The 15,604-nt window shown below is 51.4% G+C and overlaps 1 protein-coding gene across 1 annotated transcript; it reads left to right on the top strand.

Moving 5' to 3' along the window:
* The first annotated feature begins 409 nt into the window (after positions 1 to 409).
* GPR68 (G protein-coupled receptor 68) lies at positions 410 to 11,071 on the top strand. The gene is made up of 2 exons (XM_039232467.1): positions 410 to 774; positions 9,353 to 11,071. Exon 2 carries the CDS (start codon positions 9,452 to 9,454, stop codon positions 10,565 to 10,567), a length of 1,116 nt encoding a protein of 371 aa, XP_039088398.1. The 5' UTR covers positions 410 to 774; positions 9,353 to 9,451; the 3' UTR covers positions 10,568 to 11,071.
* The last annotated feature ends 4,533 nt before the right edge of the window (positions 11,072 to 15,604 follow it).

Here is a 15,604-nt window from a genome sequence, read left to right as displayed (position 1 = left end):
CATTGGCTTGTCTGAACGGCTCAAGCAAGGACCCCTGGGGCAGGGGCTCGACACCCTGTACCTCCTCTCCTGGTGTCTGGCAGGTGCTCAAGGTGGTGTGATGGGTAGAATTAGTGTGCTCAGCCCCTTGTGCTGCCCCCCTGACTCCCCAGGCCTCTTACCCCCAACTCAGGCTTTCGCGTTCCCGGCAAGGTTTCTCCCTGCCCCTGGGGTATGTGGAGTATTTGGAGGATGGGATGCGTGGAGGGAGCGGTCCCGCTCTGCTCTCATCCTTGGCAGGCAAGGGTTTCTCAGCAACCGCCCAGCCTGATACCAGATCGGAGTTCACATGATTCTGCCTCAGCTCAGGAATGGGCAGCCTCCAGCTGGGATTTTCTAGACCGAGCTGGGAGGTGTGGTCTGTGGGAAATCTCCGGAGGGGAAGCGCGGGTCCGGCTGCGGAGTGGCCTGCTTGGGGACTCCCCCAGGCCCGGCAAGGTGGCTCCAGTCTCCTCCCCCAGGCCTCTCCAGAGCCGCTGGAGGAAGCCCGGCTCTCTGAGGTTTGAGGGCAGAGCTCGGCCGAGTGGACCGTCAGAGAAGACCCGGATTCCCCCTTTGCTGCCGCTCCCTGCCTGCTCTTCACCTGGCGGCAGAGACCTTCGCCTTCCTGGGGTCTGGAGGCTGAGCAGGCGGGGGAATCAGTCCAGCTGTTTCCAGACTGAGAATCGTGACTCATTAGTGGGTCAGGAAATCAATTTAGTATAGAAATGATCAGAGCGTGTGGCAAGTAGTGGGGTAAGTATTGCTTTGGGGAAGTGTTTTTCCTCTATAGGCATGTGTGTGAGTCTGTGAGTGTGTGTGTGTGTGTGTGTGTGTGTGTGTGTGCGATGTCTGTGCATGCTTGGTTACAATGTCAAATGTATTCTTGCTATAGTTGGTGGTCAAAAGAGCTTAAAAGGCAGCAAATTAGTGCCGTGGTGCCTGCGCTCTGAATTCAGACCCACCTGACTTACCCTGTGAACTTGAGCAACTGGGTTAGGCTCTCTGGGCTTCAGCTTCTGTGAAATGGGATAGCGAGCCCCACCTGCCTCAGAGCGACTGCCTGAGCCCAGATGGGACTGAACTTTCATACGGTAACAAGGGCTTTGGAAATGAGATCTTCTTCTCGTTTGTGTTGCTGGAGTGAGGCTATTTGGGAGCGAGATGGGACTAAGGAAAGCTGCAGCCTGATTTCTACTCCTGTCTCGGAGGCAAGTGTCAGGCTCTGAAAGCATGTGGAAGTTTGACCAGCTGAAGGGAAGGGAAGCAGGGCGCGCAGGAAACTCCCTGCTCCATGGGCTCGGGGCTCCGTGAGTAACTGTGTGTGTGTGTGCGTGCCTGTGTGCAGCACACGGAAGAAACGGCGACGGATTAGATCGCTGTTTATGTACCAGCCCAACACCAGCATCAGGCACCTCCGCCTTCTGGCTGGGAATGTGCAGGAGGCTCTCAGCTTGCGTCAAAAGGCGCTTCCTTCCTTTCAGGGCTAATTTTTCTTGGTCGTTAAAGTCCTGGAAGACCTTTCTCTCTGCTGATGAGCATTTGTAGAAAGATTTGCTTTTAGGTGTTGGTTGTTTTGTGTGTAGTCTGTGGGCTTCTTAGCTGGACAATGAAGTGTTTGGGGTGGATGCAGAGACTCCTTGCGTTTGTTTTCTGCCCCCCAACCCCACCCCTTGGGCAACCACGGACGGGGTGCACTTTGGGTGTTGAGGAAATGGTGGACCTCGCAGACATCTGCCTGGTGCAGGGGAGCTAGCCCAGGACTAAGCCTGGCAGCCCTCATGGTGGCATCTGAGGACTGGAGCTTAGCAAAGCCTGGGGTTGGGGGGTGGGGGTGGAGGGTGGTTGCTCAGTGATCATCATGATAGAGAGAAAGAGAACATAATATAGAATGTGGGCCGGTCTGAGTTCAAAACCTAGCCTACCACATCGTAACTGTGGAATCTTAAGCACGTTGGTTCATTTCTCTGAGCCTCCGTTTTTTCATCTATAAAATGGGCACTGATGAGAATGGTATTGAAAGGGAACGGATGTGTGGAAATATACCTAGCATGTTGAGCCTTCCCAGCCGATGTGGCTTGGTTCTTCCATTCCCTCTACGTTTTTCCATTACCGAACACTTTTGCATCCACTGTGTCCCTTGATTTTTGAGAAGGAAGTTTCCTATGGATACCAGGTAGAGAAGGGATTCTCTTGGGGAGGCATAGTTTCTTTCTGGGGGTACCTGTCCTCAGGAACTAGTAGAAGGCAAGGTAGAGAGATCGATGGATGGGTGAGTGGAAGAAGGCAAGGCTGGCTGTGATAAGACCTGATTGTAAAAGATGGACCCTCAGACCAACTCTGGAGGCTTGCGCAGATGCCAGGCTTCTGAAAAGGAAACCACAGTAATCCTTCCTCCTTACTTTTCTATTAATGATACCCCACTGTCCCAGCACCCAACCTCAAACCCATCTACCATCCACTCACCCATCCATCCATCTTGCTACTCATTAACCCATCTGTCTACCCCTCACCCATCTAGCCATTTTTTTTTAAAGTTTTTAATGTTTATTTATTTTTGAGAGAGAGAGACAGAGGGTGAGCAGGGGGTGGGCAGAGAGAGGGAGACACAGAATCCAAAGTAGGCTCCAGCCTCTGAGCTGTCAGCACAGAGCCTGATGCATAGCTCAAACTCATGAATGGTGAGTTATATCCTGAGCCAAAGTTCAAAGCTCAACCAACTGAGCCACCCAGGCGCCCCCCATCTAGCTGTTTACACATCCATCCACCTATCCACCCTCCCATTCATCCATCTATCTACCCATTCACTCATTTGTCTATCCATCTACTCTCTCATACATTCATTTACTCATCCACTAATCCATCTATCTACCCATTCACGTATCTACCCACCTACCTCTGCACCTAACCATCCTCTAACAATTTTTGAGAGTTTGTAAGGACCAAGCACTAAGGAACATTTCAGATTTGTCCCTGACTGGGGTCCCTGCCCCCCACCTCCCTTCTAATTAGTTGTCAGTTTCTACAGCTTCTTCTTGTCTCCTCTCTGGCCACGCTTCCTCATACCTACACCCAGTCATGTGAAGCCACTCTCAGTTCCCCCAACGTGCCCATTGTCTCTCTCACATTTGGCCCATTGCACACATTGTTTCCACAGGCAGAAACTCCCCCCTGCTTGGGCATCCCTTCCCCCTTCTTCTGCCTTAGTCTAACTTTGCCACTCAGGAAAGCTTCTCTGGCTTTCAGGTTACCTCCCATGAGCTCCCTTAAAGTCCTGTGCTCTCCTTAGGAGCTGGTCTCACTATCTCCTCCACTGTCTCATGAGAGTAAAAGTAACTTGAGTTTCCCTAAGTGACAGTGCGTAGTGCTGTGCCTTCCTTACAATAGATACTCAGTAAGTATCTGCTGTATGAATGAATAAGTGAATGGATGGACAGATGGATGGATGCATGAAAGCATAGTTGCATGGATGCGTGGATGGATGATTGGAGCGCCAGCGAAGGGTCTGAAGTTAGAATGTTTCTGTTAGATTTTATTTTAGAAGATGGCTTTAAGGTGGTAAGATGGAGCTAGGAAATCTAATAGGCCATTGTACTGCTTCTGGGGGTGAAGTCTTGTCCAAGCCAATCTAGGGCATTGGTATAGGAACTGAAGAAGAGGAGATTGATATGGGAAATATTTAGGAGTTGAAAACGGTAGAGCTGGGTAATTTACTGGATTCTTTGGATGAAGATGAGGAAAGACAGCCAAAGGCCATTCATCTGGGCAGGTAGAGATGCCCCTTCCAAGAGCAGGTTAGTTGAGAAAATGATGGAAGGGGGCTGGGCTTCATGGAGCATATCCTGTGAGGCAGCAGGAAGCTGCTTACATCCACTGTCTGCCTGGCGGGAGGTCTGGAGTTGTCAGAGTGCAGATGGGGTTGAAACCACAGAGGGATGCTCTCCCACAGAGGATGTGCGTGGAGTGAAAAGAACAAACCAACATTAAATGTGAGTATGAGGGAGGCTCACACTCCTCGTGCACTGCCTCGAGCGATAGTCATTTGTGCGTGTGCTCTTCGGTCTAATGAGACTGGACGCTCCCTGTGGGTGGGAGAAACACAGAGGAACTGGATTCTTGGGCAAGCCACTCCACCCTTTGGGCCGCAGCGTCGTCTCCCTAAAATGGGGAAAATAACGGGGCTATAGTGAAGACGAGTGAGAGGGCGGGGGCGAAATGCTCTGTAAACTGTAGAAGATTGTGCAAATACAAGGTCTAAGTACCCTGACGATCCAGTCACTTTCTTGAGAGAGTGATTGAGGCTGTTGACCTCCCAAAGTCTGCTTCCTAATTTTGCCCACAAGGGTTCTGTGGGTCTTAAGTCCCCTTACAGCCAGCTCTGCCTCCCAGCTTGGGAACTCGAGTTATCAGGATGCTTCTCCTGCCCCATATCGGGACTCAGATCTGAGACTTTCTAGACCTTTGAGTGCCTTGCTACTCAGAGTGTGGTGGGTGGGCTGGTCACACCAACACCACATAGAAACATGTTGCAAATTCTCAAGCCCTGCCTCAGACCCATTGAATTAGACCCTCTGTAGGTAAGGTTCAATAATCTCAATAAGTTTTTTTTTTTTACGTTTATGTATTTATTTTGAGAGAAGAGAGTATGAAGAGGGAAGGGGTAGAGAAAGAGGGAGACAGAGAGAATCCCGAGCAGGCTACACGCTGTTAGCACGGAGCCGACACGGGGCTCAAACTCACGAACTGCGAGATCACGACCTGAGCCGAAATCAGAAGTTGGATGCTTAACTGATGGAGGCACCCCTCAATAACCTGTTTGGAACAAATCTTCCAGGTGTCTCAGATGCACCTAAATTTGAAAACCACTGCTCTGGAAACACCCAAACCCTCTTTTTGCTACAAGGGAATGTAGGAGGTGTTTTAATCTAAACATAGTAAATGGTTCTTCTTTGCCCTGCACGCTTGAATATTTTTGACTTTGGTTGCCAGAAATTGCTTATTGTTGGCCTAGGAAAAAGGAAGCCACAAGCCATTTCCCCATATATACACTCACCACTAATAAACAATAGACTTTAGCCTAGTGACTCTCAAAAAATACCGAAGACCCAACAGGACGTGTTTTTCTTCACTATGGCTTCATTTGCCCTGTTTTGGGGGGCACCTGGGGGCCTCTGCTTAGGAATGAATTTTATCTTCCTGCGGGTGGACTTTCTCTGGACTTCGGAGAACCTGAGGTAAATTCAGAGACAGGGACTGCCCTGAGTGAGTGCTCTTGGGGACAGTTCAGGGACGTGTCCGGCTGTTGACCTTCTCGTATGTAAGCCAGCTGAACTGTGCGTGGGCTTGGGATTCAGGGATGGGAGGCTGGCAAGTGAAGGGTGAGTGGAGCCAGAGTTTGACTCACCGGCCGTGGGCAGAGTTGAAGGGTCACGGGCCTCCGCTGCCCTTTTTCCCCCTTCTTCTTACCATCAAAACATATAACCAAAAAAAAAACAAAAAACAAAAAACAAAAAACAAACAAAAAAAACCCACAGAAAGCAAAAAACAAGAAAATACCCTCATGCACTATTGGCGGGAATGTAAAATGATGCAGCCACTATAGAAAACAGAATGGCAGTTCCTCAAAAAAAAATTAAAAATAAAACTACCCTGGGGCGCCTGGGTGGCTCAGTCAGTTAAGTATCCAACTTCAGCTCAGGTCATCATCTCATGGTTCATGGGCTCGAGCCCTGTGTCCGGCTCTGTGCTGACTGCCAGCTCAGAGCCTGGAGGCTGCTTCGGATTCTGTATCTCCCTCTCTCTCTGACCCTCCCCTGCTCACACTGTCTCTCTCTCTCAGAAATAAATTTTAAAAAAACATTAAAAAAAATAGAACTACCCTATGATCCAGTAATTCCACTTCTGGGTATTCACCCCAAAGAACTGAAAACAAGGACTCAAGTGGATCTTCTACGTCCCTGTTCATCTCAGCGTTATTCACACTAGCCAGTAGGTAGGATAGAAACAACTCAAACGTTCATTTACAAATAAATGGAAAAACAAAAATATAGTACATACATATAACGGGTTGTTCTTCAGCGTTCAAGAGGAAGGAAATTCGGCAATATTGCCACCACGTGAGTGAATCTGGAGGACATTCTGCTAAGTGACATAAGCCAGATGCAAAGAAGACAAACACTGAGTGATTTCCCTCACACGAGGTCCTAGCATAGTCAAATTCAGGGACAGAGAGTAGAATGGTGGTTGCGGGGCTGGGGCTGAGGGGAATGGGGGGCTAGGGTGTAAAGGAAACAGAGTTTCCCAGTTTGGGAAGACGAGAAAGTTCTGGAGATGGGTGGTGTGGTGATGGCTGCATAACCGTGTGGATGTACTTCACACCGCTTAGAAACGTACACTTAAAAATGGTTAACATGGTACATTTTATGTTATATATATCTACCCACAATTAAGAACAACAAGAAGCACTCCCCTTTGCCGCCATCGCTCAGGCTCGGGGCTCGTGTCCTGGAGAGGGTGGAGAAGTGGGCCGACAGAGAGTTCGGGAGTGAGTCTCAGGTGGGGGCACTGGCTAGCAGGGGGGAGGGAGGAGGGCCATGGAAGAGCGAGACCTGGGTTCTCCTGCCCATGCTTTCTGCCTCAGGCCGGCTTTGGGCAAGTCGCTGCCCCTTTTGAACCCCGGTTTCCTCACCTGTAAAATGGGGAAGGGGCATTCACTTATTTCTTCCAGAAGTATCCATGAGTGCCTGTCAAGCGCCAGGCAGTGTTCAAGGCACACATGGCCTCTGCCCTCTTGGGATTTGCATTCTTGTGGTGGAGACGGACCAGCAGCAGACAAGTAAACCAACCAGGAAAACCTCAGATACTGATGGGAGCTCTGAGGAGCACACAGGATGATGTGACAGCGACCCGGGAGGGGGCTGCTTTTGGTGGGGTGGTCAGGGAAGGCCTCCGGAGGAGGTGACGGTTGAGCTGAGATCTGGCATAACGGGAGCCAGCCCAGAGGCAGAGGTGGAGGTCGGGGGAGGGCAGGGGGCAGCACTCCAGGGAGGCAGCCATTAGGCCAAGGCTCCGTGGCCTGAGGCACAGAAAGCTGGCCTTTGTAGCCAGAGGGTGGCCGTGGGCAGCAAGGCCGAGGAAGCTGGGGCCAGATCATGCCGAGCTTGTAGGCCCCATAAGCAGTTTGGTTTTCCTGTAGGTGTGGTAAGAAGTCATCTCAGTGGGTTTTAAGCAAGGAAGAAGAAGACCTGGTTATATTTAGAAAGAGGCTGTGGCTTCCATGAGGGTAATGGTTGGGACATGCAGGGGAGAGCCGGGGTGGGGAGGGAGCCCAGGTGGGGAGGGTAGCTTTGGACCAGAACCACCTGTTGCCCATTTAGAGGCAAGAGGCCAAGCAGCAGCCACAGCAGAGCTGCAGGAGGGAGTTGGGGGGGTGGGGGGAGCTCATCAGCTGGCGGTGAGGTAGCTGGTGACACACTGTGAGGGGTTTCCCTTCTGGGTCCTTGAGTCCCAGATTGACTATTGTCAAGAAACAATGCAAAGGACGGGATTGATCCGCTGATACTTCAAAATAGCTTAATTCAGGGGCGTCTGGGTGGCTCAATCAGTTAAGCATCTGACTTTGGCTCAGGTCATGATCTCACAGTCCATGGGTTTGAGCCCCGCGTCAGGCTCTGTGCTGACAACTCAGAGCCAGGAGCCTGCTTCGGATTCTGTGCCTCCCTCTCTCTCTGCTCAGGTTTTGTCTCTCTCTGCCTCTCAAAAATAAATAAACGTTAAAAAAAAGTTCAAAATAGCTTAATTCAAACGTCACTCATTCAGAATTGGCAACCATAGAGTATACATTCTCTGGAGGGGGTAAAATTGGTTCTTGGGTGGGTGAAAAAAATCTGAGCTATTACAATGATTTGTCCCCCTCCAAAGGGCTGCAGTACACAAACAGATATGCAATATATATGGGGTATTAAAATTTCATGGAAAGGGGGTGTTTGGGGGAAAATGTCTAAAGAGGCTCCTTAGGAAAATGACTTTCTTTTTCTTTCTTTCTTTCTTTCTTTCTTTCTTTCTTTCTTTCTTTCTTTCTTTCTCTCAGAGAGAGAGCACAAGAAAGTGAGAGTGGGAGAGGAGCAGAGAAAGAGAGGGAGAGAGAATCCTAAGCAGGCTCCACGCTCAGCATGGAGTCTTTCCCACAACCCTGAGATCATGACCTGAGCTGAAATCAAGAGTTGGACACTCAACTGACTGAGTCACCCAAGTGCCCCCGGGGAAGATGGCTGTTAAACAAACAAACAGAAAGTTGAAAAATCCTGATTTAGACCCACAGTGAGATTTTTCATTGGAACCAGAAGTGTTTAATCAATAGAGTAGCTTAGGCCTTTCATTATATAACATCAGATATATTAATTTATAAAGTAGGCTCACAAAAAATTTTTAATCTCTTTTGTTCTATTGTATCTGTAAATATAGCAATAACATTTTCTTTCTTAAATTCTCAACACGATAAACTTCTCGCAAATAGGAGTAAGACTACCATTTTTTAATCCACCTCTTTGCCTCTGGCAAAACAATGCCGTGCATTTTGACATCCATCATTTTATGTGGCCCTGATACTGTCTCTGAGGGCAAATGTTTCTATCCCCACCTTCTAGATGAGGAAACTGAGACTCACAAGGGGTAAATGACTTGTGCAGCCTATAAGCGGCTGACCTGAGCCTTGTGTTCATTTCTCTGGGTTCCTGTCTTGTGCTGTTTTCTGCGTTGGGTCCTCAATTCCCCAGAGAAGAGGTGGGGTAGCACATCCTGTGAGCACCCAGGAATCCAGGCAGTAGCCTGAAGGAAGCATGGCCTTCGTTTCTTGCCAGAGACCAATAGGGCGTGATGGAGTTGGGCCGTGCTGTCTGGAGAGGTCCCCAGAAGGGGCTGTGCCTCAGTGTTACCTGACTTGGTACATTTCTTGGAGTGAGTAGGAAAAATGTGACTGCTGCCTAATGCTGTGGTAGAGAATGGCCGGGGCCCTCACTGTGGTATATGGATTGGAATTGATCTTTACCTCGAGCTTCTCTCGGAGAGTTGGTGCTCACAAGAGCCCCTAGCCTTGCTTGCTGCCTGAGGGACCAGGCAAATAAATAAGGGACAGGAAGCCAGGGAAGGGGGGACAGGGAGGCCTAAACCGCATTTTAGTATCTTGGCGTGTGACCCATTCAGATAGTCTAGTTGAGTTGAAGTTGGTTTATCTTCTCAATCGAGCGAGGCACTTAGCACAGGACCTGGCACACAGTAGGTGCTACATAGATGTTGGCTGCCATTATTCTAAGCCTTTCCCGCCTTTACCTTTCAGGGACTTACCCACCAGTAAGGAGGCCCAGCCCTTGATACAGCTTGAACCACCTCCCGTAAACAAGATGGCGTCGGAGAGCCTGGCCCCTTCCCTGATCCCATGAGGGGCGAGGCCCCTCGAAGCCCGAAGATGGGGAACATCACTGAGAACAACACGTCGACGAACTGTACCATCGACCACACCATCCACCAGACTCTGGCCCCGGTGGTCTATGTGGCGGTGCTGGTGGTGGGCTTCCCGGCCAACTGCCTGTCCCTCTACTTCGGCTACCTGCAGATCAAGGCCCGGAACGAGCTGGGCGTGTACCTGTGCAACCTGACGGTGGCCGACCTCTTCTACATATGCTCGCTGCCCTTCTGGCTGCAGTACGTGCTGCAGCACGACAACTGGTCGCACGGAGATCTGTCCTGCCAGCTGTGCGGCGTCCTCCTCTACGAGAACATCTACATCAGCGTGGGCTTCCTGTGCTGCATCTCCATCGACCGCTACCTGGCCGTGGCCCACCCCTTCCGCTTCCACCAGTTCCGCACCCTGAAGGCGGCCGTGGCCGTCAGCGTGCTCATCTGGGCCAAGGAGCTGCTGACCAGCGTCTACTTCTTCACGCACCAGCAGGTGGTGGAGGACAGCGAGCGGCACCGCGTCTGCTTCGAGCACTACCCGCTGGAGCCATGGCAGCGCGGCATCAACCACTACCGCTTCCTGGTGGGCTTCCTGTTCCCGCTGTGCCTGCTGCTGGCCTCCTACCGGGGCATCCTGCGGGCCGTGCGCCGGAGCCACGGCACCCAGAAGAGCCGCAAGGACCAGATCCAGCGGCTGGTGTTCAGCACGGTGGTCATCTTCTTGGCCTGCTTCCTGCCCTACCACGCCCTGCTGCTGGTGCGCAGCCTCTGGGAGGCCAGCTGCCCCTTCGCCAAGGCCGTCTTCAACGCCTACCACTTCTCCCTGCTCCTCACCAGCTTCAACTGCGTGGCCGACCCCGTGCTGTACTGCTTCGTCAGCGAGTCCACCCACAGGGACCTGGGCCGCCTGCGCGGGGCCTGCCTGGCCTTCCTCACCTGCGCCGGGACCGGCCGGGGCAGAGAGGCCTACACGACGGGCGCCCCCGACACCTCGGGGAAAAGCGATGAACCCGAGCTGCTCACCAGGCTCCACTCGACCTTCCAGGCCCCCAGCTCGCCTGGGGTGGGCGGGTCCCCCACGGGCGGCTTGGCCTAGCCGGGGTCCCTCCGCCACCGTGTGGGGCTAAGTGAGGCCTGAGCTTGCCCGCTCGGCCAAGTGCAGGTGGCTCTTCCTACGGGAGGGAATGACGGGCCTGGGCCGCCGCGAGGCGTCTCTGGTCCCGGGGAGCCCGCTCCAGCTCGCTGAGCTGCTGTGTGTTGTCCGCTGCCGGCCTCTGGGGAGAGGAAGACAAGGGATTGTCACCTCCGGGAGGTTCTCAAAGACGGGCTGGTGGGGGCAGGGTGCAGAGTGTGAGGGCCGGGGATTGGGAAGTGAGGGCCGGTGTCTGGGTGCACACCTGCCAAGTTCTTCCGCTGCCGTTGTCACAGACGACACCCGTCCAATGCACAGGTGTGTCTGAGGACATGACGCGTGAAGCTGTATTGTCACCGTTAACACTTGAGCCCCACCCCACAAAAGGATCAGAAGGAAGATGACCTCCCGGGAGGCTGGAGGGGAGAAGGGAGCTGGGGAGGTGGTCGGGCAGTGGAGGCGTGTGGTGGGGGGCCAGTGAAGGAAGTGACGGGAAAGGAGAGACCCCAGCTCTGGGCATGTCTCACCTTCACAGGGAAAATTGAGTGGATTCTACAACCCCCAGGGCTGATGGAAGACAAGTCCCAGGGCTCCCCGGGGCCATGTCTGTGGTCCTTTTAAACAGCCAGTCCTGATGCTCAGTGCGGGGACAGAGGCCTGAAGCCAGTGTGTGCAACCAAGTTCCTAACACACAGGGTTCTAATTAGTTTTCTGTTTCCATCTGCCCAGAAGCACCAGACGCGGAAGCTAGGAACTCTGTGTGTGTGTGTGTGTGTGTGTGTGTGTGTGTGCGTGCGCGCGCGCCCGCGCGTGCACACGCGAGCGTGCATGTATTCACGGTTAAAATGCCAGGGTCTCCATGACAGCTCTGTGCCAAGACACTGAGGCTAAGGTTATGTGACTGCTGGCAGAGTTGTGTCCTCACCCCAGTCGCCACCTCAGCCACCCGCCACACACCCTGTGGAGGGTCTAGCAGTCTCAGAGAGGACCCTGACATTGTCTCCAGGTTCTCAGATATAATAAAACAAAACAGAGACTCCTTCCCTGGCATCTCTCAGCCCAGAGGCCTGGGGTTAAGCTCCATAATGGTTTAAATAGCCCCTGGGACCAGAAGAGGAGGTGGCCCTGGGCTCGCCCTGCCTCTTTTTGTTCTCTAGCTCTGCTCGTCTGCCAGACGACCCACCTCACACCTGTAGAGTGAGAGTGGGTCCCTGGGGCCATATGTAGACCAGGGTACTGGCCGCCATCTTTTGTCCTGTCCTGGAAAGCTCAGTATCAGTCTCATCTCTCCTGCAACTTTGTGCCCGACCATGTCAAGCCTCCACCCTGGCGAACATACCAAGGACCAGAAGAACTTCTTGCTGCTCCAAAGATCTGCCCACCTTTACAGAAATGCTAGCCCTTCAGATTTCCTGGTCAGTGGGCTGGGCCCAACTCTGACTTCCCTCAGAGTTCTGGGATTCAAGCTCCTCACTGCCAAGGGGCTAGGTGGACTCAAGCCTGGGGAGGGACCAGGGACAGGGAGATACAAGCTGGCATCCATAGAACATTTCTGGAATCTGCTAAAAGGAGAGCCAAGGGAAAAATCTAGATCTCTCTGACTCTCTCCTCCCCTCTCTTTCCAAGAGGTGGATTTATCCCGAATCTCTTACCCTCCAATCAGGGGTGCCCAGAGGCAGATACCCCAGGTTGGATGTGTCCCAGGGAAGTTTGGCTTTGACTGGGTAGCCCTACTCTAGCTCCTTATGGAAGCCCTCCATAGCCTAGGGAGCTTCTCTTTCCCTTCCTGGAGGAGGAAGTGACCAGATCTCAAAGTGGCAGAAATGGCCATACTGCCAAGAAAAGTCCACCCACCCCCAGCCCAGAATCTTAACGGGGCAATGGAACTGGTTGAGACCTTCATGCCTCCTCATGCCAAATTTCCCCCCATTTTGACCTTAAACAAAAGCGTTCCTACTAGGAGGATGGACCGGGATGAGCTGAGGGTGGTTCCTTTTACTATCAAGAGTTGTATTTTTGTATTGTTCTCCCTTTTATGCCAAGTATGTGTGTTGGACTGTGCAATGGATTTACTTAGCAAACTTGAGTCTGCAAATAAAACAAAGTAAACAGCCACAGCTGGAGTTGCTTCAGTCTTTATGAGGAAGAAGGGTCTTCCAACACCAGGGGTATTTAGAAGGCTCTTGAAATACCCAACAGAGTCAGGAAGACCCAAGGATTGGTTTTCTTAGAGAAAAGTCAGAGGAATTAGGGTGTTTGCCCTTGGTCACCCAGCAGTGGTCAAAAAGGATGAGCCTTCAAGTGAAGTTGGATCTTCTCTCTCTCCTCTTGAGATTCATAAAGTGTCTTCAGCTCTTTAGCACATTGTTACAAATCCACTCTGGGACTTAACTTGGTCCCCTCCCTTTTGAGGACAGAGTCCAGCCCTGTGATTTGGAGAATATCTCTCCCTCTGTCCCCCACAGTGAGGAAGGGCTTGATCAGACAGACCACCCCCCTCACCAGGGAAGATTGTCAAAGTAGAAAGACCTGTTAGAGCCATCCCTTGGGGATGTCCTCACTTCTTGGGTTTTGTTTGGGGAGGCTCACATTTGTTGACCAGTGCTTTAAGGTTTTAGCATCTTCTCAACAGTGGCAGGCTACATGTTTATCGCTCAAGATTAACTGCATCATATTAAAATGTAAATTTAGTTTGGGTCGCTTAATCCTTTTCTGGGTCAGATTCCTGGAGTCCTGAAGTGTTCTGCAAGAACTGATCCTTCTTCTAAACAGACTAAGTGAAGACATTATTGGGGATTAAGACTCCTTTCTCTCCTGAGAGAGTGGATAGAAGCAAAGGCTCATCTGGTTTGGACGGAAGGTGATGGAGTCATTAGATTCCTTTTTTATTCCTCCGTGTTGCTTAGCAAGATGAGGGCTCATCTTCCTGTTTATACACACTGGTCTGTGGGTTGGCCAGACAAGAGTGGGAGAGATTCTCAGCACAGCATGCATCCCCATCTGCCACTTTCCTCTGACTGCTGGAGTCAGGACAGCCAGAATGTGGTCCGCTTGGTTCACTGCTTTTCCGAAAAACCTGCTTCTTGAAGCTGGCGATCCTACCGCCGCCATTCCTGGGATTCATCTAGCAAGACAGTGGCCATTGGTGGCAATCACCTGGAGGTCACAATAGTCCCCAGTGACCCAGAGAAATGGGATTTCAATTCCATTTGCTTTAATTCAACAACTCTCAGAAGGACGCTGCTAGATTAGATGTTAGATAATAGTGCTGGAATGTACCATAGAGGTCATGATACCCCATTTTCTCTCCAGGAATTATCCCAGGTAGATCCCCTCTCCCTCAAATGGTGGTCTAGTTTTCTGAACAAATACTACCAATGACACCAATTTGCTACTACCCAAGACAAGGCATTCCAGGGTTGGGCAGAAAAAACTCCTAATGAGCCAAAGTGACCACTTTCCCCACTGGCCTTAGAGTGCATGAACTATGCCTCTGGAGCCCCTGGCCCTTCAAGAACTGGCATCTAAAGAGAATTTTCTTATCCTACTTCTCAGTATTAAATGTCGCAAGCTTGTATTAGACAAGGCTGGATTACACTGCAGTGACGACTATACCCATCCCCCCAATCACAGTGTCTTAAAACAAGAAAAGTTTGTCTCCTGTTCATCCAAAGTCCACTGAGAATCTGACAGTTCTGGCAAGTCTTCATCCAAGTGATGGCAGTGATTCCGAATCCTTCCATCAAGAGTTTCCAGCACCTCTGGGTATTGTTCCATCCACACAGGTAGGGGAGGCAGGAGGCAGCACAAAAAGAATCTCACAGGGCATTTATGGCCAAGTCTGGAAGTGGTTGATGTCTACACACTCCACTGGCCAGATTCCAGTCACATGGTCCAACCCAACTGCAAGGGAGGCTGGGAAATATAGTTTTCCTATGTATTCAGGAGGAGGAAGCAGAAGTGGTGACCATCCAACCAGCCTCTGACAGATGGTTCTTTAAGCCACCTATTTCCACTTAACAGGTTTTACCTTATCTGAAAAAAAAAACAAAAACAAAAAAAGACAACTCACGTCTTCAGATGTGATGCTTGGATCTGAAGCGAGACCAAGCCTGTCCGATCTGCGCTGAGGAGAAAGGGACCATTTACCTCACTGAGTTTCTTCCTCCTCTTCCTCCTCCTCCTCCTTCATTTATTTATTTCTGAGAAAGAGGGACAGAGGGTGCAGGCGTAGGAACAGAGAGAGAGGAAAACAGAGGATCTGAAGTGGGATCTGTGCTGACAGCAGAGAGCCTGAAGTGCGGCTCAAACTCATGAACTGTGAGATCATGACCTGAGCTGAAGTCAATCGCTTAACCGACTGAGCCACTCCGGGGCCACTACCTCACTGTGCATCTGTTGATGCATTGGCTTTTCTGGCAGACACATCACACCATTGACACACACTGAGTTCATGTGAACTGCTGTTAAGCCACATCCTCTCTGTCCTGCCTAGAGCAGTGGTCTTTTGAATCTGAGAATTATCATTGAGGAGCAGTGAAACCCACACGGAATGGGTAGGAAGGAGCAGAATGCAGTGGGCTGGACGAAGGTAGGGGTGGCCATCAGCAGAGCCCGTGCAATGAGGGGCAGGAAATGAATTCAGAGAAATGTCTTGCCCAGATGAGCAAAGGGGCAGCACTTGACCAGAGGACAGCAGGGGTCTAAGGAATCCTGACTCCCATTAGCTGGCTTGCTTGCCTTTGAGCCCCACCTCCTGTAGGGTCTATGGGGCATGTGCGTCTCGATGTGCCCAAGGTCTCCGGCCTGCCCTTGAATATCCAGAGAGTATCCCAGACACTGCTTGCCGGGTTGCCCCTCCAACATCCAGTGCCCCCTGAATCCATCTTGGCAGGTGCCCCAGCCCATCTTTACCTCGGGCCGCCCCACGGTTCCCTGTAGGACAGGCATGTCCCACTGCAACTGGCTTCTCTGGGCCGTAGCCATGCTCACTCTGTCACC

This window comes from Hyaena hyaena, unplaced genomic scaffold (assembly GCF_003009895.1).
Source record: "Hyaena hyaena isolate Hyena2069 unplaced genomic scaffold, ASM300989v1 scaffold_67, whole genome shotgun sequence".
NCBI classification, from domain to species: Eukaryota; Metazoa; Chordata; class Mammalia; order Carnivora; family Hyaenidae; genus Hyaena; species Hyaena hyaena.
The sequence above is the reverse complement of the archived record's forward strand: the minus strand, read 5'-3'. Positions and strand labels throughout refer to the sequence as shown.

Excerpts from the sequence above, each read along its gene's own strand:
- GPR68 (XM_039232467.1), top strand. The coding sequence starts at position 9,452 with ATGAGGGGCGAGGCCCCTCGAAGCCCGAAGATGGGGAACATCACTGAG.